Source organism: Megascapheus bottae, chromosome 1 (assembly GCF_031878675.1).
Source record: "Megascapheus bottae isolate mThoBot1 chromosome 1, mThoBot2.hap1, whole genome shotgun sequence".
NCBI classification, from domain to species: Eukaryota; Metazoa; Chordata; class Mammalia; order Rodentia; family Geomyidae; genus Megascapheus; species Megascapheus bottae.
The window spans coordinates 98463356-98485823 of record NC_143509.1 but is presented as its reverse complement, the minus strand read 5'-3'; the positions used below and the strand labels follow the sequence as shown (position 1 = coordinate 98485823).

At 38.2% G+C, this 22468-nt stretch overlaps 1 protein-coding gene across 2 annotated transcripts in view; it reads right to left on the bottom strand.

Annotated features, from left to right (window-relative positions):
- LOC150069672 (sodium/myo-inositol cotransporter) overlaps positions 1-22468 on the bottom strand; it is a 56641-nt gene that overhangs the window by 17729 nt on the left and 16444 nt on the right. The window contains exon 2 of one of the 2 annotated variants that reach the window (XM_090349086.1): positions 15452-17874. The exons of the other annotated variant lie outside the window; for it this stretch is intronic. Coding sequence (XP_090205212.1) covers positions 15452-17536 — 2085 coding nt within the window. The 5' untranslated portion in view covers positions 17537-17874. The remainder of the gene's footprint in view (positions 1-15451; positions 17875-22468) is intronic. 2 annotated transcript variants of the gene reach the window in all.

The following is a 22468-nucleotide window of genomic DNA, read 5'->3' as shown; positions in this document are numbered from 1 at the left end:
ATGGCTTTTACTCAATAATCTTCCCCAACTCTAATTTAAGGAATGGAAATGTTCACTTTCTCGCAGGAGCTCTGGAATCTTCCATGAATATGAAATGGAAAAAAAATGGCTACTGTGGTAAAGTCCACAATTCTTTGTGGGGTCCATTTCCAATCTCCCCAGTCCCCTCCTAGAAGAATGTCAGAGATGGGCCAGGAGTTTGGCCTAGTGGTAGTGTGCTTGCCTAGCATGCACAAAGACCCAGGTTCAATTCCTCAGTACCACACACATAGAAAAAAAAAAAAAGCTGAAAATGGTGCTGAGGCTCAAGTGGTAGAGCTCTATCCTTGAGAAAGTCCAAGGTCAGTGCTCAGGCCCTGAGCCCAAGGCCAGGACTGGTAAAAAAAAAAAAAAAAAAAAAAAAAAGAACGTCAGAGATGAATAAAACATGGAAACAAGATGACTGGCAGGAGGCCTGGTTACTATGGCAGCAGATAAATGACATGGCAAGGCCTGTGAAATGGATAACAAGAGCAGGAATCAGGTAGACAACACTGAGTCACTGCCTTGTTAATTGGTACTCCCAAACCATCAGTTCAATGTCTTTTTCTCTTTCAGAGTAGAAGACAACAATGGAATGAATGCCAGGGATGCCAAGGAAAGTATAAACCAGGAAACCATTTAAGGATTTGTAAGAAAATTCTATTTAGGTGCTATGAATTTTCTGACTGCCAGTGCAAAGTTTAGCAAAAAAAAATATCTATTAGATGACTGGGTTAAGAGAGGCTTACAAACAAATACATGTACAATCAGAAACAAGGGCTATGGGAAGAGATCTATACACCTTGCTGAACAACAGACCAAAACTGTGCTCATCAACTGGGGCCATGATGTGTGCTTAAACTCAAGGAATGGGAGGAAACAACTCAAGCAAGTGCTCTACACTGACGAACAGAGAAGAGAAAGGGTAAAAGCACAAAGGAATCCAAAATATAAAGGTCAATATTCAGCTACTTCCTAGAAATGTGCCTTTCCTCTGAAATTCCAGGGGAACCTCTCTCATTGTATAGACACCGTGCAAGTGTAATTATTCATTTATCCCACTACTAGGCTTGAACTCAGGGTCAGGGAGCTATCCCTGAGCTCTTTTGCTCAAGGATGTCAATTCTACTTAATCACAGCTCCACTTCCAGCTTTTTGCTAGTTAGATACTGGTAAGAATCTCATGGACTGTTCTGTCAAGGCTGGCTTTGAACCATGATTCTAAGCTCCCAGCTTCCTGAGTAGCATGAGTCCTCTTTCTTAAACTACAACTTCTCAGGACTGAATCTTATCATCTAGAAAATGTTAAAGATGCAAAGAATCTGGCACACCAGATAGCCAATAAATATTTAAGTATGTAAGTCAATCAGTTAAGAAATAAAAGCTACTAATAACTATTTAGGCCAACTAGAAAGGAAGAACAGATTAAACTGAGTAACAAAATAAGAGAAAAATAAGATCCTTGCTGCAAAGAGAAAGTATTGAATGGCAGAGATACATAATAAACCTCTGTTAGTACAAAATAAATAAAAAGTAAAGAGCTAGGAATAAACAAGATAAAAACAAACAAAAACAAAAGCACAGTCAAATACACTTACTTGGTTTCTCCAAACTTTGAAAAAACTCTTAGAATGAAATAAAGAACTCAGTGTTCAACTCCTAAGGTATACGAAGAATGTTTCTTCAACAAAATCCAGCTTCTATAAAGTTATGGAAATTTCTGGAAACCCAGACAGCAAACCTTTATGTTATACAAAGGACTGTAGAAGAAATCTACCACAGTGTGAGAGTAGGCTTCCAGCTAGACTTGGTTGCCACTGTCATGATGTAATAAGGCCTGCCCCTTCAAGAGCTGGTTGTACTCACAAGAAAGCATAGATTCAGGCAGTCTGATATAGCAACAGAAATGAACTACGACTACCACATCCCTGAGAAAATGGCATGTGAGAAGAACAAGAGTTCGGGGGGTGGGGGGGAGCTAATGATGGTGATGACATATACTTGCTTCACAAGTACACAAAGGTAGATCTTCATTACTTGTGGAGTTCTTACTTGCAGATTTACCTATATGCCAAAATTTACTTGTAACTCCCCAAATCTGCAATGCCCTTTTGAAATCATGCTGCCCCACCATCCCCTGCCCCCTGTGGCTCATCATTTGTAGATACACACACAGAGTGAGGAAAAATTTAAGTCTCATGCCTGTAATCCTAGCTACTCAGGAGGATGAGATCTGAAGACCAAGGTTCAAAGCCAATCTGAGCACAAAAGGACCTGAGACTCTTATCTCCAATTAACCTCTAGAAAATAGGAAATGGGGGCTTGGCTCAAGGGCAGGGTGGTAGGGACAGTACCCAGGCCAAGATCAAGGCCCATGACCCACCAAAAAAAACAAAAAAAACCCTCAAAATTTCCAAGTCTTTACATTTCCTTATGAATGGGGCAATGTCATTCTTTCTGATGGCAGTGTAGAATTCCATTGTGTACAATACCACATCTTTTTGATCTACTCATCTACAGAGGGGCATCTGGGTTGGTTTCATATCTTAGCTATGGTGAATAATGCTGCAATGAACATGGTTGTGCTGGGGATTTAGTTTGGCCATGGTTTCCCTCATTTGTAATAATTAGTATGCTTCTACGATTTTCCTAGCAGAGCACAATAGCTCAAAAGCTACATGCATGGCCAAACAGGAAGAGGCTAAGCAAGATGGAACTCCAGGATAGGGAAACAAGGGATTTAAAGTTGTTGTTTTTAATGTTGTTATGTGAAGATACTTCTTTACTCTTTTTATTTTTCTTTCCCTTATGGTTTATCTTCTGCTGTTGCCTTATCTGACTTTGGTACGTGTGGTGCATTGTATATATATTTGCCTATTTGAATCAGGGAAGGGAAGGGGAAAAACAAGATGATGAGTCAAAGGACAAAGGATGAACCAGTGTAACAGCAATATTCACAAGACATTATGTTGGAAATGAACTCTACAACCTGAGAGGGAGAGGGAGGAAAAATGGGAGAAAACATTTCTAGGGGTAACAATGTTCAAGAAGTAATGTACCCACTACAGTACGAATATAACTATAACTCTATGTCACTATGATAATGATAATAATAAAAGAGCCCACAATTTACATTAAGCATGATGTCTTTAAACAGAAATATAGTCACAGACTGGCCAGTTAACAAAAATGAGCCTACAGGAAAATGACATTATATTTACCTAAGATGCATATGATTTAGTATTCAGCAATTATTGGTCTAGGAAATTAAGCCTACTAGAACTAATGATAATCACTTCACAACATCTGTAGTTTTAGGGACTATGTGAGGTTTCATAAAATTCTTTCATAGGTGGGATTCATGCCTTATATTAAAAAAATCAACTATACAGCTTCTAAGGTCCCTTTAGAACATGAAGTTTTCCTTGAACCTAAAGATGTAAGTAAAAGTTTAAAAACATAACTTTGTTTTTGGTCATCAAACGTTCTTTCAGGGAAGGGCAGAGATGGACAAAAGGCTCTGAAATTTCAGTCTTCAAAGACTAATCTGAGCAGATGCTAAAAGCACGGGCACATTTTAAGATTCAACTAGAAATCTACTAGAACAACTGTGCAGGTGGATTTTTCTTTCCATTCTAACATGGTATAATTGACAAAATACATAATGCATGTTTGATATTCTGACAGATATGGTGCAGAATATAGTTTTGTAAAGTTACAGCCCTGTAATAATGTGGGAGACAAGGAGACAATAGTATTAAAATTGTGGAAGGAAGAAAACGAGCAACAAGGAGAAAACTAGGAATCAGTGATGTATACTGCATATATGATATATATATTGATTGATTGTAACAAAAGAGCTGAGAATTGACAGCTCTGGACACTTCAGAAACTAGGGTTAAGTTGGGAACAAATACATGGAATAATTAGTCAAACCAATTGGGCAGTTTGGCTCTGTGTTGTGTATTTACTCTCTGAAGTGTGGAAATCCCTAAAGTGGGTTACTGGGGGTACTAAATGCACAGCGCTAAGTGGGGATGCCACATCAAAAGAAGCATTAGAGTGTTTACTGATTGGGAGTGGGGGGAGGGAAATGGGGACAAAAACATGACAGGGGGTATCAATGTGTGAAAAGTAATGCACCTACTACCTGACGAATGTGTAACCCCTCTATACATTATCCCAACAACAACAACAAAAATGTATACTGAGTGCTGAGGTCCCTGTGCTCCTCCACCCTTGGCTCTCAGAACAGCAAGAGGCAGTCTCTTTCAGATTTCGTGTTTTTTCATTTTGTTTTGTCATATTTGGGGAGGGGTGAAATTGAGGGCCAGACACAGATGCCAGGAAAGTGCTGTACAGTGATCTATATCCCCATCTTTCACTTCAACATCTTTGGGAACTCTCATCTATTGTAAAGTTGCTGATGAATTTGCAGATAGGAAGAGAGAGGGAGGGAGGGAGGGGGAAAGGAAAGGGAGGAAGGGAGGGAGGGAGGAAGAAAGAAAGACAGGAAGGAAAGAAGGGAGGGACCCATGAACAGAGAGAAAGAGAGAGGAGGGAGATATCCATGAGCAGGTGTACTGGGTTAAGTCTGGGCAGGGAATGGGATGGGACAGGCCTGAAGTTGAAGGCCAGCACAGAAATAAAAGTTTTCAAGACCCCATTTTACTAAGATGGCCTGCAATGGTTATCCCAGCTACCAAGGAAGTACAAGAAGGAGGAGGACAGCCCAAGCCTGCCTAAATTAGTAAAACCCTACCTGGAAAATAAGCGACAGAAAAAAGGGCCGGAGGTGGAACTCAAGTGATAGATTGTTTACCTAACAAGTATGATGCCTTGAGTACACCATCAACAGAACAAAATTAAAACCCATACTCGGGAGTGCTTTCAGTTCATCTTATTAAATACAAGCAGACAGCTAATAATTATCATCACACTCAAGAAACACTTTTAACATGAAAAGACCACCATGAAACTGTGCCTAGAGTAAATAATGTTGGAGGAATAAACTCCTATGTTTTCAGACATGAGAAGACGTCATGAAACAAGGGGAAGGAGGGAAGAAAAATTCATGGCATGAAGATCCTTCATCCGCCCTGGTAGAAAGTGCTCAAAAGGTACCTTCCACGGAAAGGTTAGAAGATAAAGTTCAGAAATTCCTTTAGAAAGGGAATAGACAAAAATGCAAAAACATATCAACTAGTATACCAGGCCAAGAGGTCCAAGAGCTAAACAACAAAGAGGCTCCAAAAGGAAAGAAACAGAAACATTACTCCAATACTGAGCTGCTATCTTCAAAGAGCCCTCAAAGGGCCAGTAAACTATATAATTAGGACAAAAGACTTCAAGTTAGAAAATTTGGTCTTATACTTCTAAATTTCCAGTATTTCTTTTTTGTAGTTTAAATCCTTGTAATCTAAAAGTGCTCTTCCACCTAAAATTCAGCCAAACATTTTTAGACAGACAAAAAAATTTATTTTAATTTCTAGAATTGTAGAGTTAAAAAATGTGTTAATGTCATCAGCTTTCTCACAGTTGGAGAAGGGAAACAGAATAAGGGAATGCTAAAAGGAAATCTTATGCTGGGATAGAAATGGAGTTGGTAGATATGCGAGTATTAACTTCATGGCTCTGTATCCAGGAGGAGTAAAACTGACATTCCAATAACAACAAGCACACCAGATCACTCCTGGCTAATGCCCAGTCCAGTAACATCAGCTTGAAACAAAAACAAGAACCCAAAGAACACAGAAGCTTGCCCCAAAAGAGTACTATTAGCTAAACAACATTAAGTCATAACCAACTATAGAAATAAGCCATAAATTTTAGTTTAGTATGCCCCCCACCCCACCTGGCAAAAAAAAAAAAAAAAAAAAGGTTAGAAACATGGCACTTTTGCACCACAACAGTTAATACATCATCAACATGAAGCTTTGAAAACACACATAACTAGTGCTGTACCCATACCAAAATGCAGTCTAGAGCTAATCTTGAAGCAACAGAAATAAGAATTGGGGAAGAAGTCACAAAATGACCTGCTTACTTCCAAAACACAAACATAAAAGAAAGGCTAACCAAGCAGTCCAGATTAACAGCAACAAGGGATACTAAATGCAAACGTACAAACAAACAACAAAACCCAACTTCTGGGTTTCACATGCTAAAATCAACAGTAATGAAAATCAACAACATGTGAACAGTCTTTAGACTAAATTATCTTCCAGATTCAAATAAGAGTGACTTTCCTAGTCTTAAAAATAAAATTACCCAAGGGGCCTGGAGTGTGGCATAGTGGTAGAGTGCTCACCTCATGTGCACAAAGTTCAATTCCTTGGAACTACATACACAGAAAAAGCCAGAAGTGGCGCTATGGCTCAAGTGGTAGAGTGCTAGCCTTGAAAAAGCTCAAGGACAGTTCCTAGCCCCTGAATTCAAGCCACAGGACTGGCAAAAAAAATAAAGTTATGAGCTAAGAGGGTTATGTTTGCAAATGCACATGAGGTTCAGAAAAATGTAAATGATAAAGCAAACATGGCAATGTGTTCTGTGGATTTGCAAGAACTTAATCCTTAAATTCTTCTATTCCTATAAACTGAAATTATACTAAGAAGGACTAAGAATTCTGTTATCTAGACTATGTTTTACATAGGACTATTTTTAGTATCTGTGTGTCTCTGTCCACAGGTTAGAAGTGAGGACATACTCAACAGAAACTACACGAACTAGTAGTAAGAAATTGAGGTACATTTTCCTCAATTCTGAGACACAAGACACTGGAAATGAGGGAAAAATGTGTTCATATTGAAAATACTCAGTCACAGAAAGGTAAATTTTTCATTTTATTCAAAGTTGGTACAGAAGTGATAACATTTCCATAAAATAATTACTATACTTCAGTTACAAGACAAAATACCACAGAAAGGAATGTACTTTGCAAGAAATGTAGTTCATCTTAAGTTTCCAAATACTTCTGAAGGCAAATGCAGCAGCTGGCAAAATAACACACAGTACACAAAGGACAGTGTATTTTAGTCAGTAATGAAAACTGACAGCTCGTTAGCAGATTTGCTTCATATTCCTCATTTTTAACAATAACACTTAAAAACACATTAAACCAATATCATACATTCAACAATTTTAAAAATGAGATTGAGTACAATAACATAGTCAAGTTAGAACTGTCATTTCACAAAGTTAACAACAATTTTAAATTTACAGGTTCAATTTATTTTCCTTTCATGATAGAAGTAACTTGGTTTACACCAAATTCTACTTTTTAACTATATAATGACATGGACCTAACTAAGTGAAATTTAAAGAAAAAAAAAAAAAAAGCTGTGCTCAAGGGAGGCCAAATTGGTCATCATTTCATTTTACAATTTAAAAAAAAACCCTCATAACAAATTAGCATTCATCAACTTCATTTATAATCACACTTAGTCTATAATACCTAGCTAAAATGATACATGTACACAAAACACACACGCACCCAGTGCGCTGACTGGTTTCTTACAGAAAATCTGAACAAAGTATTAATAGGAAGGACACGGGAAAACATTTTTTCAATGTGGACATCTTTTTTAAATGCATTAAATACTTACATATCAAAATTGCTACATCAAAGCAGCAATATTCTGCTGACATTTGGCTTAAAAATAAAGGAATGAGTTAAGCAATTTCACAGGATATTATTAGAAAAGGAATTGGTTTTCTTCTTGAAGAATACTACTGACTTTTGCACAGCAACTATTTTTGATATCCATCTTATCAAAAAAGAAAAAAAAAAGCACTGAAAAGCACAGTCCATATGGGGATTGCCAACACAAGTCTGGACACAGCAGACGGGATGTCCAAGCAAAGAAAAAAGCAAAGAAAGGGTAAATCCTTGCTCTGTTCTGAACACTGTTGGCAACCAATAAACTGAGCCAACAATGGCAAGGAAATGCAGAAAAATGATTCCATACCATTATTGGACACTAATGTGATATATAATTGGAAAAAAATAATAAAGCTTCGGCATCTAACAATCCCACAGAAAAGTCTATGAGCAAAAGATTTGTTGATCTTTGCCACTTTAATGTCTGTGATCTCACAGTGAAATTAGAAAATTCTCATTATACATATTTACATTACTTTCACCTAGGCTACTTAAAGCAATTTCCCATGAAATTACAAATAAAAGATGTTTCTGTCAAAGAAATTTCCAAAAGCATTCTTTCTTAAAGTTGTTACAAATTATTTAAAGGCATAGAATATATCATATACATACAAGACTAACTAGCTCTAACTGCTTTGTGTTATCATATATTGCTAAGCCAAACATGTTCCTCAAGCTTCACCCCCATCCTCTCCCTTCAGCCTCCCACCTACACTTAAGCATAAGACTAAAAGTTCTAAAATCATGTAGCTACACACCTGGCCAGCTCTTCCTAGAGGGAGAAATTTTTCCCTCAAAGTATCCAGATGAACTCCTCTAAAACTTGCCACATTCATTCAATCACAGAGTTTGCCAAATCTTTCTCTAAGACAAACATATAAAATAGAGAGCAGGTACCTTAGGCAGTCATCACTTTTTCTTGATTCTGAATTGTATCTAGATACTAACAAAATTCAACACAGCTATGTGTTCACACTTGGTAAACATGGACTATTCAGAGATGCATAAAGTAAAGAGTAGGATAAGGGCAATGCTGATGGGAAGAGACATTTTCTACCCTGTGTTCATTCAGATTTCCACTAATCTAGTCCTGAGGAGGATAACAGAACAACTAAAAGAATCTTGCAGAGTCTAAAGGCTATGGTGAAAAGCATTACAGTTCATTTGGCAAATCTGTCTCAGAATTAGTTTGATGCTCAGAACACTTTTGATCAAATTCTCTTCTATTAAAATGGTGCAGTAATTTCATCCTATACACAAATGTATACAAAAATTAAAAGTATTTGTCCCATTGAAGTTTTAATATTGCCCAGTTTTTTACATTATTGATAGTAATATTTCCTCAAGGCAAGATTTTTAAATTAACTCCATTAGTTCTATAGCTTAAACATTACCTGCCCATCGAAAACCTAAGTCTGTCCTGTTTCTTTAGTTTAGATTGTAAGAAAGAGTCCACAGATCCAATTTTTGCTAAGAGTCCCCAAACATGATCACAGTATTTTTGACATCTGGATTTTCTCTCCACCAAATCAGCACAGGCTTACTCAAGAGTACTTTGAATCTTGACCACTTAATCTTCATTTGTAACATCACCTAGAACTAATACTGTGATCTTCCTAACAAGTCTGATAAAACACTGGGAGGGGGAGGCTATGATGGCACTGGTGGGGTCACTGAGAACATTTAGTCTTGTGCTTTCTGTATGTGGAAATACATGTGAACATAATGTGCTTTCTGTGGATCCTTACTTCACCTTTCTCTCTCATGGAATATGAACTGTTGTCAAATATATGTCTGAAGATATACTAATCTAACCCACGGTGGAAAAAATGATAAAAATTAATATAATTAGATTTATATAAGTACCTTTACATGTTTAATTATGGATATGAGACAAGACAAATAAATAACATTAAGATGCAATGTAAATATTGCATGAACCTAAAGGCTATACATAAAAGTATGTAAATATGTATTTTCTTTTAACTTCCATCACTAGTTATAATACAATTTAAGAAAAGTAATGCCAAATAAGTTTCTACTAAGAAAGGAAAAGGTGCAAACTAGCATATCAATACTGATGACAAGAAGGCACTAATCCATCACATCAATTCATAAAACTGATTCTACTATGGAATACCACCAGCCCTTGCCAAATAGGCGTTTTAATGACAGAAATAAACTTAACTCCAATTTCACAACTATCACAACAAAAAAAAGTGGGTTACTAGTTAACACTCTACTTATAAAAGCCTAGGCTTCATTGATAAATTGAAAAATCTAATTTGTCTAAAAAAAAAAACCACACATACACAACTAAATCCTTTATCAAGCAGCAATAGAAGAACTGAATTAATTCACCAAGATATAATTAGGTTGTGGATATCTACTATCAATTTGTGCTGTTGTTGAAATACATCACTGCAGTAGACACCTGACTCAAGTTCACTGAACTGTAAACTGGAAAGGAGGTGGGCGGGGGGGGGGGTGATAGTGGCTTCATTATGGCCACCAACACTGAGTGCTACTCTCTGCCTTTCTCAGAATCTGACACCACCATGTACTGCCCTCTGGCTCTCCAGCTGCTCACTGTATTCTAGAGCGAGTCTCTTCAGTCTTGCTGGGAATCCAGTTTATCAAAGTCATTTTATGTACAATAAGGTTTTTGGGTTAAGTCAACAGGGGCAGATTCTATATGAAGGTATCCTAAAGAGTAAAGTGCGTAACATTACTAGACAGATACACCAAACCTTTTCTGTCCATTTCTGAGTAAAAGACTATATGCCAATGGTTATGGTGATTACCAGAAAAACAGGGTGCTTACCCTCAAAGAAATTAAAACTACGCCTTTTAAAGGACTTGAAACAGAAACACAAACAAAAATGACATCAATTTCACAACATTTTTAAAGATGAGTCAGTAGTAAAGTCTTAAGTCTAGCACTGGAGAGAAAACTTTTAACAAAAACATTTGCAGGACTAAATGAATAAAGGTGTGGGCTGTACAATGACAAAGTCTGTTAAGTACATAGAATCTTAGCTAAATTCTCTAGGAGTCAAAGTCACTGAGCTAGTTACAGAATACCAACAGAGAAGCCTGACAAAAGCATACCAAATTAAAAGGACATAATGTGGCAGGGGGCTTATCAACCAGGTCCCAGTGTCTAATCCCTCTGCATCCCTACTAGTACAAAAGGATTTCAAAACCAACAGACCAATTCCAACTATCTTGCAAAAGCCTATTATTTTGGTGTTAAGACAAACTCCTCTGCCCCTCTGTATTAGGACACCATCATTTTAAAGGGACTCTAGAGTTTTCATTATTACTCTATCCTTAATTTTTGAAAATAGTCTTGAATATACTGAATTACTAGTGCTTTTATCATTAACTAACACAAACTTGAGAAAATTAGTCTCAAACACTCCTTCTCTTTAAACTTAGCTCTATTTTAATAAGCTATTATTTGGATCAAAGACCTCTATACCAAGACAATATACCTGAAAAGTGAACAAAATTTATCAAAGAGCAAAACAAGAATTTTGAAAGCACTAAAGGAATAAGTCAAGAATCAAGTAGCCATGCAAGGAGATAAAAAGCTAGGTGCTTCCAAATAGTAACCCCCGCTCCCTCCTCCCAATACACATACAGAGAAGTGGATGCCAATAGGAAAGTCTGCCCAGGCTAGTAAAAGCTTCCCACTAAGTCATCACTATCATGTATCAGTCACTTTAACCTTTACTGTGCTAATTCATAATTTACTTATCATTAAACCAGAAACTCAACAGGCTCTATCTTATTCCCTACTATTCCAATTTATCATTCTGAGGCCAAGATACTTTGTTTAGACTTCAACATGGTCATGTAGCCCCTCTTCCAGTCCATATACTTCAGATGAAAATTAGACAGAGAAATAAAGCAGGAGGGAATCATTTAATCCTAAAACTGCCAAGTGGAAATGTTACAACACTATAAGACTTCTTTTTTTTGGTGAGTCCTGGGACTTGAACTCAAGGCCTGGGCATTGTCCATGAGCTGTTTTTGCTCAATGCTAGTGCCACACCACTTTAAGCCACAGTGCCACTCCCAATTTCTGGTGATTAACTGAAGAGTCTAGCAGACTTTCCTGCCCACTAGAGGCTGGCACTGCAATCCTCAGATCTCAGTCTCCCGAGTAGCTAGGATTACAGGCGAACCACCAGTACCCAGCAAGACCCAATTCTTCAGTAGCTACAATATAGCTGCTTTATTTGTGGAAAACCATGAGAGTAACTCATAGACACTAAGTGATACTCAAAAGAGGAAGACCATGTGCCTGGCATAGAGAAAAAAGCCAAAATGCCACAAACATTTGATGTTCTAGGAACTTAGACTTTTAGTTGCTCTGGACAAAACTTTAATCTGCTTAGCCTAGGGATAGAGAGCTGAGTAACAAACAACACTCCCACACAATTCTTAAAATGGAAAGTTTCATGGAAGGATGGATCTCATAATCTCTTCTTCTGCTATCCCTAGAGCTATGGCTACCTGACCCCACCAGTTGCTGCAAAAAAAGACAATGGATCCTTTGAGCCAAGTAAGTGAAAAGGAAGCCCTGGAGATCAGATCTACTGCGTATGGATCAAAGCACGGACACACACACACGGACACACACACACGGACACACACACACATACACACACACACACAGCACCACTGCTATTGCTTGCTGCTCTAAAGATAAAAGAAGTAATCATCTCACCAGAAAAAAGACAGATGTGGGAGAATCTGCTTCAACAGTTTACTCTTGAGATGACAGTACAGAATCTGAGATGAACAAAGAAACCAAAGGTCCCATACCAAGAAAGAAAAAAAAAAGTACTTCTACAAACCAGTATACTAAACTCTTCTCTTCAGATCAGGAAATGAAGACCACTTGAGAAGAATCCAAGAAGCTAGGTACTGGGGAATATCACTCACAGCTGGCAAAGATGTTAATTTTTTTTTATTTCCTACTGCCTGTTAACCATTTAGTCAGTATCACTCTTGGTCAGTTCCAGACCTTAGTATGAGCAAACATAAAAATATACACATGTATAGAGATCAATGTCACCTTTTAGGATTCATTTACTCAGTGTAATGTATGAACATTTTGCTAGTTTAAGACAATGTATCATCCTATGAACACTCACTGCATCAAAGAACAGACTGAGGATTAGTCCTCCCAAAAAGGAAGGTGCCATCAGCAATTCACATACAGACTCAAGAACATTATCTATTCCTGGGAAGCAATAAAAAGGAAAAGCTTTATGGACTTCAGTATAAATAAAGTGATGTTTACACTGATAAGAATAAACAACTCTAATGGATGTGCTAATAAGTCATTCCCTATTTACAGACGTTAATACTCTAACCTTGATCCACTGCTATACACACATTAACAGACAAAATGATATATTTCATGTATCTTACTAAAACAGCAGGAAAAGATGGGGAGACCCTAATTCTCCAAACTATTAGTACTCAATATTCAATAAAGGAGAAAACCACATTCATACTTTCCAATCACTTATGCTATACAGAGGAAAGATAAGAAGGCTGCCTGGCCAGTGTTAATGCTCACTGCTAGGTGAGTAATATGTTCAGAGTTCAAAGAAACGTTAATTCCTATAATTTAACACCAATCTGGAAAATGCAAGATCCCTTCCAAAACATGAAAAGAGTACATCAAAAAAAGGAAAGAATAGCACACAAACCATCTGTCCAGACATATCTGGACAAACTCTGAGTCCAGAGCTGGACACTTGGTTTCTGTTCTTCCCAAGTAAGTTTCCTAGCCATGGACATGTCATAACCTCAATACACATACAAGAAAAGATTTGTTCCTATCTACTTGGCCCCCAGGTTATAAATCTCAAAGATAAAATTGAGAACAAAAATTATACAAGGCACTCTAAGCTCTTCAGAAATACATGCTATTCATACATTAATTTTTCATCTACAGACTCAATCCATCAGAAAAGCCTCCTGAAGATAGGAAGACATTACACTACCTGATTATTTCTAAAATCAACTTTGGACTAATCAAGTCCATCAGAAGCAAACTAATGTATATATTAAAAAATTTAGTCATCAGGACTGAGTTTTCAAAATCTACAAAATTATCTATAAAAGTAATTTTCCCCTAAAGAATACAAGACTTAGTAAAATCATGCAATTTAAAAAGTATCAGTTTAAAGACAAAGAAAGTAGATACACAATTAGTTTTCTTCACGTTTTCTGGAGGACTAATGGCAGTGTTGACACAAAGCTACATCATTCACAAGGTCTTTCCCTAACATATTTTGTACCCCTCCTCAGTACAGATTACTTCCCACAAATGCTGTAACTGTTATCAACTCATGTCAAGAGAGTCCTGTACCTACGCAAGTCCTCTAACACCCTCCATAAACACAACTCTTGTTCATGGCATCTTTTGAACATGCTATCCACCCTACAAAAAGACTATACTGATTATCTGCCAATGGCAAGCATGCTGAGTTTTCCGTAACTGATGGCCTATTTTCACTGAAACATCCCCATGCTATAGGTGACTATGACAACAAAGATGTATAGGCTGTGAACAAGTGGCAAATCTTTTGAGAAAACAATAAAATGGGGGGAAATGTACTGTGATCTCAGAATTGAGTTTTCCCTCTTGAAATTTCATTCTCCATGTATGGAGAGCTTCACGAAGTTGGGTAACTGAGCACACAAAGTGTCAAGATAACTGACACTATATTCCAAATGGATTCACCTGGGAAGGAAGGCATTTGACTAATTAAAAATGTCATGAAATGGCAAGAAAAAAAGCTGGAAAATTGGCAAAGAATGATTAATCATTTTAGTCTAAGTCAACCAAATACTGCTTAGGAGCTGTTAATTCCCAAACTACATTAAAAAGCAACCTTAATTTGGTCAACAAACATGGGGATCACGAGTAATGGTTGCTCCACTTCCCCCCATAATCATTTAACAACTCAATTTTGACAACCAGAACTTTATAGACACACTTGGTGGTCATTTGAGTATGGTTCTCTTAAACTTCCCTGAAAATAGAAACAGAGGGCTACAGCTGGAATCAAGTCCACCCCCCACAACATTCTATATACAGGTGATACTAAAATACTACAGGAAACATTCCTTTTCTTGGCAGTCAGTATCCACAGACTCACATTAACAAAACAAACCTGGCCAACCTAGAAAGAAGGACTACTCAAGGACATTAGATTTTCAGTATGTAATTCATTGGAATATCTAAAAATTCAGGTTTCTTTAAAAAGGTAATAGGGATTACAGACACACACAAAAAAAAATTAGAAATGAACAATCTTCAGCATAAGATCTACCAAAAACTGGCAGTCCTGACAGTATTTTCTTATTCCTAATACCTTTGATATATATTCTGCTCTAAGTGATCTATGACAATTGGTCTCTCCTTACTTTGGTATGGAAAGGTTTAAACTACATTTTTGCACAATTAAGTCTGTTTTGCTCCATTTAAGTTGAGGATCTACTTCATCCATCTCTAGGAAAACAGTCTTGCAAATAGATGGTGTTCTGCTAAGTAAAGTTTGGCTAAAACCTACTGCGTAAACAATGCCTGAGAGAGATGCGACAGGTACATAATTTCCCCCCCAAAGACCAGTATTTTAAGTTAAGTGTCTAAACATATCCTTAAGTTCATAAGGAGAAATAAACAAACATGAAAATTCCAAGCGAACAGACAGCAAAAAGTCCAATATTCAGTATTACTTTAACTTGTGGAGTCTCTTCTAACATTTGTAAACAAACAGCCTCCTCATCCATCAGTTCTCTGAGACTCCTCTTGCTGAGACTTTTACTTTTAAGGCCACAAAACCAGTCTATGAACTTCCAGTACTGGCCTCTATCCTCCGTTTCCTTCTTTCTCTCCTTTTCACCCATGAGAGCAGCTTGCCCATTGGAATATGCATCCACTGGTGTTTCTGCCTCTGATGGACCCAAGGAAGCCACTGGGTTGGCCTCATCTCTGCAGGTCACCAATAAATTAACATCTTCAGGTTGAAGGCCCTTAATGCTATCTTCAGATTTCCCGTTGGGAATGACGTGGTTGATGGCCTCGCTGTTCTCGTTGCATCGTAGAATACTCTTTTCTTGCATTTCATAAGGTTCATCTTTCTGAGAACAGCTCTCCTTTGTAACAAGGCTCTTCTTAGACCAAAAAGTGGTGGTGCGAATCTGATCTTTTGTGGGAGGCGGTGTGAGAAGACTAACGATAACAGTCACGAGTCCTGTGATCCAAAACAACGCTGTGGCCACATACATATAATGGATATCTTTAATGAAACTTGGCCTTGTATCAGGTTGATCACACTCTGGGGCGCGGTAGGTAAAGGCTAAAACCAACCGGACAGCTCCAAGAACAAAGCCAGCCATTCCACCACAGAAAGCTCCTTGCTCATTGCAGCGCTTCCAGAAAATTGCCAGAAGGAACAGGGCCGCCACTGGAGGTGTCAGATAATCTGCCACTTCCTGAATATAAAGGTACATCTGGCCTCCTTGCATTTCCACAATAATTGGTACCCACGCTATGCTGATCACCACCATAAACGCCACAAATATCCTGCCCACAATCATCAGCTCCCGGGAGCTTGCACTCTTGCGAATGAGTTTGTACACATCAAGGGTGAATATGGTACTGGCACTGTTAAAGATCGAATCCAAGTCACTCATCAGAGCTGCAATCATCACTGCCATCATCAAGCCCCGAAGTCCTACAGGAACCAGTTTCATCACCAGGCGTGGGTAAGCAATATTGGAACACCCAGCTCTGCTTCCACACACTTGCATGCAGTGCTCAGGGTTGATGCAAGCTATGTCATCAACGAACAGTATCCTGGAAATCATTCCTGGGACAACTATGATAAACATTGGCAGAAGCTTCAAGAAGCCAGCCATAAGGGTAGAGCCTTTGGCATGAGCAATGTTTTTGGCTGCTAGGACCCTCTGCACGATGACTTGGTCAGCACACCAGTACCACACTGAGGCTGGGGTCTGTCCAAGAATGAATCCAGGCCATGGCACATCTTCATCTGTTGGAGCCCGTAACATTTTTAGGGCTTCTTTCTTGGGGTAGACATTACAAGAATTTGTATTGGAAAGGTTGTAGGTCAACAGAATGGAAGTAACATTGGGTGAGGCCAACTTGTACCTTCTCTTAACTTCCTCAAACCCACCAATCTCCAACATGCTAATAATCATAAGAGTGAGCGCCCCAATGATCATGAGCAGAGCCTGTAGTGTGTCTGTGTAGATCACTGCAACCAGGCCTCCGGTGACTGTCAGCAAAGCCGTCATGCCTATGAGCAGGATGACAGACACATAAAGGTTCCAACCTAAAGACTCCTGGATAAAGAGGGCGCCTGAATACAGATCAACTGAGAGCTTGGTGAAGACATAGAGAATCAGAGACAAGGCAGCAAAATAGACCTGAATCCTGTGGCCACCAAATCGCTTGGACAAGTATTCAGGCATGGTGTATACCCCTGATCGGATGTAAATTGGGATGAAAACCCATCCTAGAAGTTGCAAAAGCAGTAAGGCATTGAATTCCCATGCGCCCACTGCAAATCCACTTGCAGCTCCAGATCCTGCCAGCCCAATGAAGTGCTCACTCCCAATATTGCTCACAAACAGAGAGGCACCAATTGCTACCCAGGTCATAGAGCGCCCTGCCAGGAAGTATCCACTCACGGTGCTTCTATTAGATTTCCACATGGCAAAAAAACCAATGCACAGGACCAGGATAAAATACAGGGCCACTATGGCAATGTCTGCTGGCTCCAGTACAGCCCTCATTCTCGTAAATTGTGAATCAAAGCGTCCAAATGACAGAAGTGTCCAACTTTTTATTTACTTATTAGTAACCCCAGCCAAGTCTGTAAACCATACGTGAACTGGACTATACAGAGTAACACAGCAGGTCAAAGTCTTTGTCCTTTGGTTTGCTGTCTTGATGGTGGTGGTTGTGATAAACTCTGAAGGAGACAGTTAAATTTTCCTCCGCTTCTTAATTGGGATTGAGAACTTAGCTCGTACTCTTAATCCACTCTCCACAAGACCATCAGCATTTACTCAGGTGCTGGAGGAGAAATTCTGAGTTGCAGCTAAGTCTAGTGAAGCCTACTGTACCAACCCTGCAAGGCAGCAAAGACAAAAGACAAAGATTGAATTAGAGGAGGGTCTCACCACGTGATGAGGAAACTTTCAATTGAGCAAACATGGCGCAACATTCTTTATTAAAAAAAAAATAACTTTCAACATACACTTTAATTCCACAGCAAAGAATAATGCATACTTTCTCAGCCAAAACTTAAGTCAGTGATTAGTATTCATCATTTTCAATCAGGCACAAAAATTCATCGACTTCATGAACTAAATGGCCTAACTTCTCCACAAGTAACTGCTACCATGATATTGTCCTTTCTTATCTTACTGTGGCAGTGAACTTGAAACTGGCATCAAGATCTTAAAGCATCCTACACAGAGTGAACTGAATCAAAATACATAATGTGCATGTTTAGATCACATTGAAATCTTTGTACAATCAGTTTATCCTAATAAATTTTTTTAAAACAAATATCCTAAAGGAGGAAAAACACTAGTTAGTCATAAGGATATGAAAATAAATTTAGGGTATTAGAAATCCCCGGAGTATCTGGAGCTTCTTTCTAGCTAGTTTGAGTCCTAAATGGACCCAAACCTAGTCGTTTTCTAGGTGCTAGTATCTGCACAGAAATCCAAATTCAGCCACATACAATCTACTGCTATAGAAATTTCCTGAATTCCTACTGTGAATGTGAATGTAGTTATCATACAGTAGCCTAGAATTTAAGAGATGACCAATGACACAAAAATCTAGAAACATACAAAACACACAAAACAATTCTAAAATTGTATCTGTTCACAGGTACATGACACTGGAAGAACATAAAAACTTTCAAAGAATTTCCTTCTCTTCCTTTTCTTCATGCAACTATTTCCAAGAGAACCTATGAGAAAATAAAGGCACTAAGTTGAGGTTTGATTTTGCAGAGTATGTCTTCCTTTTAATGCCTCTTTTGTTGAAGGATACAAAAAAAAGCAGAGGGCCGAGGGAGAAGCCATGTTTTACTGTAAGACTGATTAATTTAATTGTGCCCTACAAACCTGAACAAAACTGACATTTATCATCTGCAAAGACAAATCTTTTCCAATAAATCCATTAGATATTTTTCAGTTTGAGATTAAAATAATCACCCTGCAAAGCAGACATTTAACTTTACCTAAAATCAATTTGAATGTGAAGGTTTTCTACATGGTATACAAATTCTAAATCTCCAGGTTAATTTAATCATAATTGTAGCTAACAACCAAGAAGAGTATTTTCATCTAAATACGCCATGTCAACTTTTAAATGATTCTTCTTTTTTTTCTGAGTCAACCTCAGAAAAAAATGTTCCACTCTGGAAAATGCTAGATTTCCAATAAATCTGAACATTTTCTTTTTTAAATCAACAGTAAACATAAGACCCATAAATGAGCCAGGCACTGGTGGCTCATACCTGTAATTCTAGCTACTCTGGAGGCTGAGATTCTGACAATAACAGCTCAAAAGCCAGCCTGAGCAGAAAAAGTATGTGAGACTTATATTTCCAACAAACTACTCAGAAAAGGCTGGAAGTGGCACTTTGGTTAAAGTGATAGAGCACTAGCTTTGAGTAAAAAGAAGCTCAAGAACAGTGCCCAGGCCCTGAGTTCAAGCCCTAAGACAAGGACAAGAAAGGGAAAAAACAAAGACCCATAAATGATAAGGTTTTTTTTCTTAAAACTGTTCAAAATGGGGTATAGTACTAAAAACTTTAAAACACTTTGGACCAACAAGAAAACTGATATAATTTCTAAAGACTAAGCCCTACCAAATTAGGCTATTAGGTCTAATTCATAAAGCTGTCCACATAAAAGGAGCTAAATACATTTTTAAATAAAAAGTAATCCATTTTTAAATAAAAAGTAATAAAATCGGGGCCGGGAGTTTGGCCTAGTGGTAGAGTGCTTGCCTAGCATGCACAAAGACCCAGGTTCAATTCCTCAGTACCACATACATAGAAGAAAAAAAAAAGCCAGAAGTGGTGCCAAGTCTCAAGTGGTAGAGCTCTAGCCTTGAGAAAGTCCAAGGACAGTGCTCAGGCTCTGAGCTCAGGCCCAGGACTTGCAAAAAAAAAAAAAAGTAATAAAATCTTTGTCTCCTAAATGTCAACAGCTAATATAAAAAAAGAAAAAAAAGAAAAAGAAAAAAAAGAAACCTGCCAGGTAATATCATGTAAAACATAAAACTTAGAAAGGTAAGATTTGTATCATTACTTCCTATCTGCTAGATCCATAAATATTTTATGATCACCTTCCTCACATCTAAATAAAGTAATATAGTGAGGATCAGCTAATAAGTTATCTAAAAGAGTATATGAAATGTTTCCATTACAATAAGAGGTGTAGTGTAGCTGTCTTTCAGCAGGAAATGTCCCTGCTCCCCAAGTTCCATGCATATCCTTATCACTTGTTCACCTATACAGGTAAGCCTGGCACCAAGCAAAAGGCATTCTTTGTGGTATGTTCTCAGTGCCAATAGCTGAGCATGAGTTTCCCAAAGAAAGGGAAGAGATGGTCCAGAGCCTGTTTGTTTGGAAGGAGGTGAAGCTGGGTTTGCCTCCAAGGCTTACTATAGCAGTCAGTGTGCTGAGAGACAAAATGCTCAGAAACAACCATTTCCTTCCTCCATCACTACAAAGCAGCACTAATACCAATTATATTGTTTCTCCCTGCCAAACATGATTTATGCCAGGCAGTTATCAAAAGCCATATTCTGCTTCCTGCTGAATCCCATGCAAGGCCTGATCCCTACACATTGCTGGAGCCGTGGGGAGGGGGGAATAGGGGGGAAGGGAGATGAGGAGGGACATGAACCAAGGAGTGGCCAAGCCCACCAGCTCAAAGCTAATTTCCATTCCTATTGCCTTTATCATGTGGGAGGTAGCTAGCTTTTTCCAAAAGTAAATCATTTCTTCAAATAAAATTTCGTCAACATCTAAGTCTCAAAACCCATCCCATAATAGGTCCCCTCAAAATTTATACACATCAACTTCCACTTGCCAATATAAAAGAGGGCTCATAATGGTTGGTTCTGAAATTACACCTTTTAGGTAGAGAGAATTATGAAACAACTACTGGTTTTAACATTACATGAATGATACTAGATACTATGTAGGGATAAAATTCCAACTCAGTTGAAGTGCTTATGTGATCACGTGAATGGACACATGATGAAGAAAAAGATTAAAACAAAAAGAAACTGAGGCACAAGCTTTCTAAGCAAGTAAACTTCTGAATACATGAGCAAGTTAGCTTAAGTTACAAATTAGCTTAAAGATCCAAGTTTTAAAGGTCCTAACTATCCAAGAAAACGGTGCTTGGCCCTCATTCTCAGTAAGAGCATTAATTGGTCTTAAGGCTTATACTACACTTAAGACTCAGTTCACACAGGTTACATGAATCTATCCAAGCTAATCTATACCTGTTTACTTTCATATCTGAAAAACTTTGGGTTAAAAGAACCAGCCGTGTGATCCATATGTGAGGATTCTCACAGCAAAAGCAATGGATCATTGTTCACAATGAAGGGGGCCTTTGTAACTGCTTGGTGTGTTGAGAGTAAAATTTGGCTTAGTCCTCTAAAATTTGTTCTGTTCTAACCTTCAAGTTACAGAGTAGCAAGTCCTATCTTTACGCTTTACATCCATAACACACTTCTTACTACCAGGTGAGCCCAATGGGGGCACAATGATTTTAAGTTGCTCACAAATTGGTCTCAGTGGGTCCAGACATCTTGTACATTGCTTAAAACTGAACCAAGTCTTAATAGCTAAGCAAGCACATATTGCTAAACTTGTGGTATCCTGCAACCATCTATTGTCAAGAGTAGTTTTTTAATCAACATGAGACCAGATTTTTTAAAAGGCCAAGAGATAGCCAAAGGCCAAGAGGCTGATATCAGAGGATCGAGGTTCAAAACAGCCCAGGTAACTAAAAGATTATGAGACTCATCTCCAATTAACCACTAGAAAACCAGGAGTGCTGTGGCACAAGGGGTAGGGCAGTGGCTTTAAGCTGAAGAGCTCAGGGACAGTGCTCAGGACCAGAGTTCAAGCACCATGACAGATAGATAGATAGATAGATAGATAGATAGATAGATAGATAGATAGATAGATAGATAAAAGAGCATCTTGTTCCTTGCAATCTCAAACAGTTCCAACTGAGTCGAATAACGGACAAGGCATGAAAGGCCTTTTGTTCAGATAAAACTTTCAGCATGACATGAAACAATAAAAACTTGTATCCATCTACACCTAGCCTCCCACAAGAGGGCCCAACTTTCTTTCACTGTACTAACTTCACTCTGAATCTGTGTCCTATATTGTTGCTTTTCTTATGAGAATCTTATGAGAATCTTTTTAATTGTTTCCAGTTAGAAGGCAAGTTGGCTATGAACAGATAGCACTTCCTCTCAGCTCACTCAACATTAAGGCCTAAGCTTATGCCTAATAGCAATTCATAAACTAATTCTCGACCTTGTACATCTTCACTATATTTCAGTGTTCCAACAAAACTTTAGTTATTTGATGATAGTGGTATTTGCTGGTTCTTTTGGTTTCTTCTGGATCGTAGCCTCTTGAGTAGCTAGGATAACCGGCATGA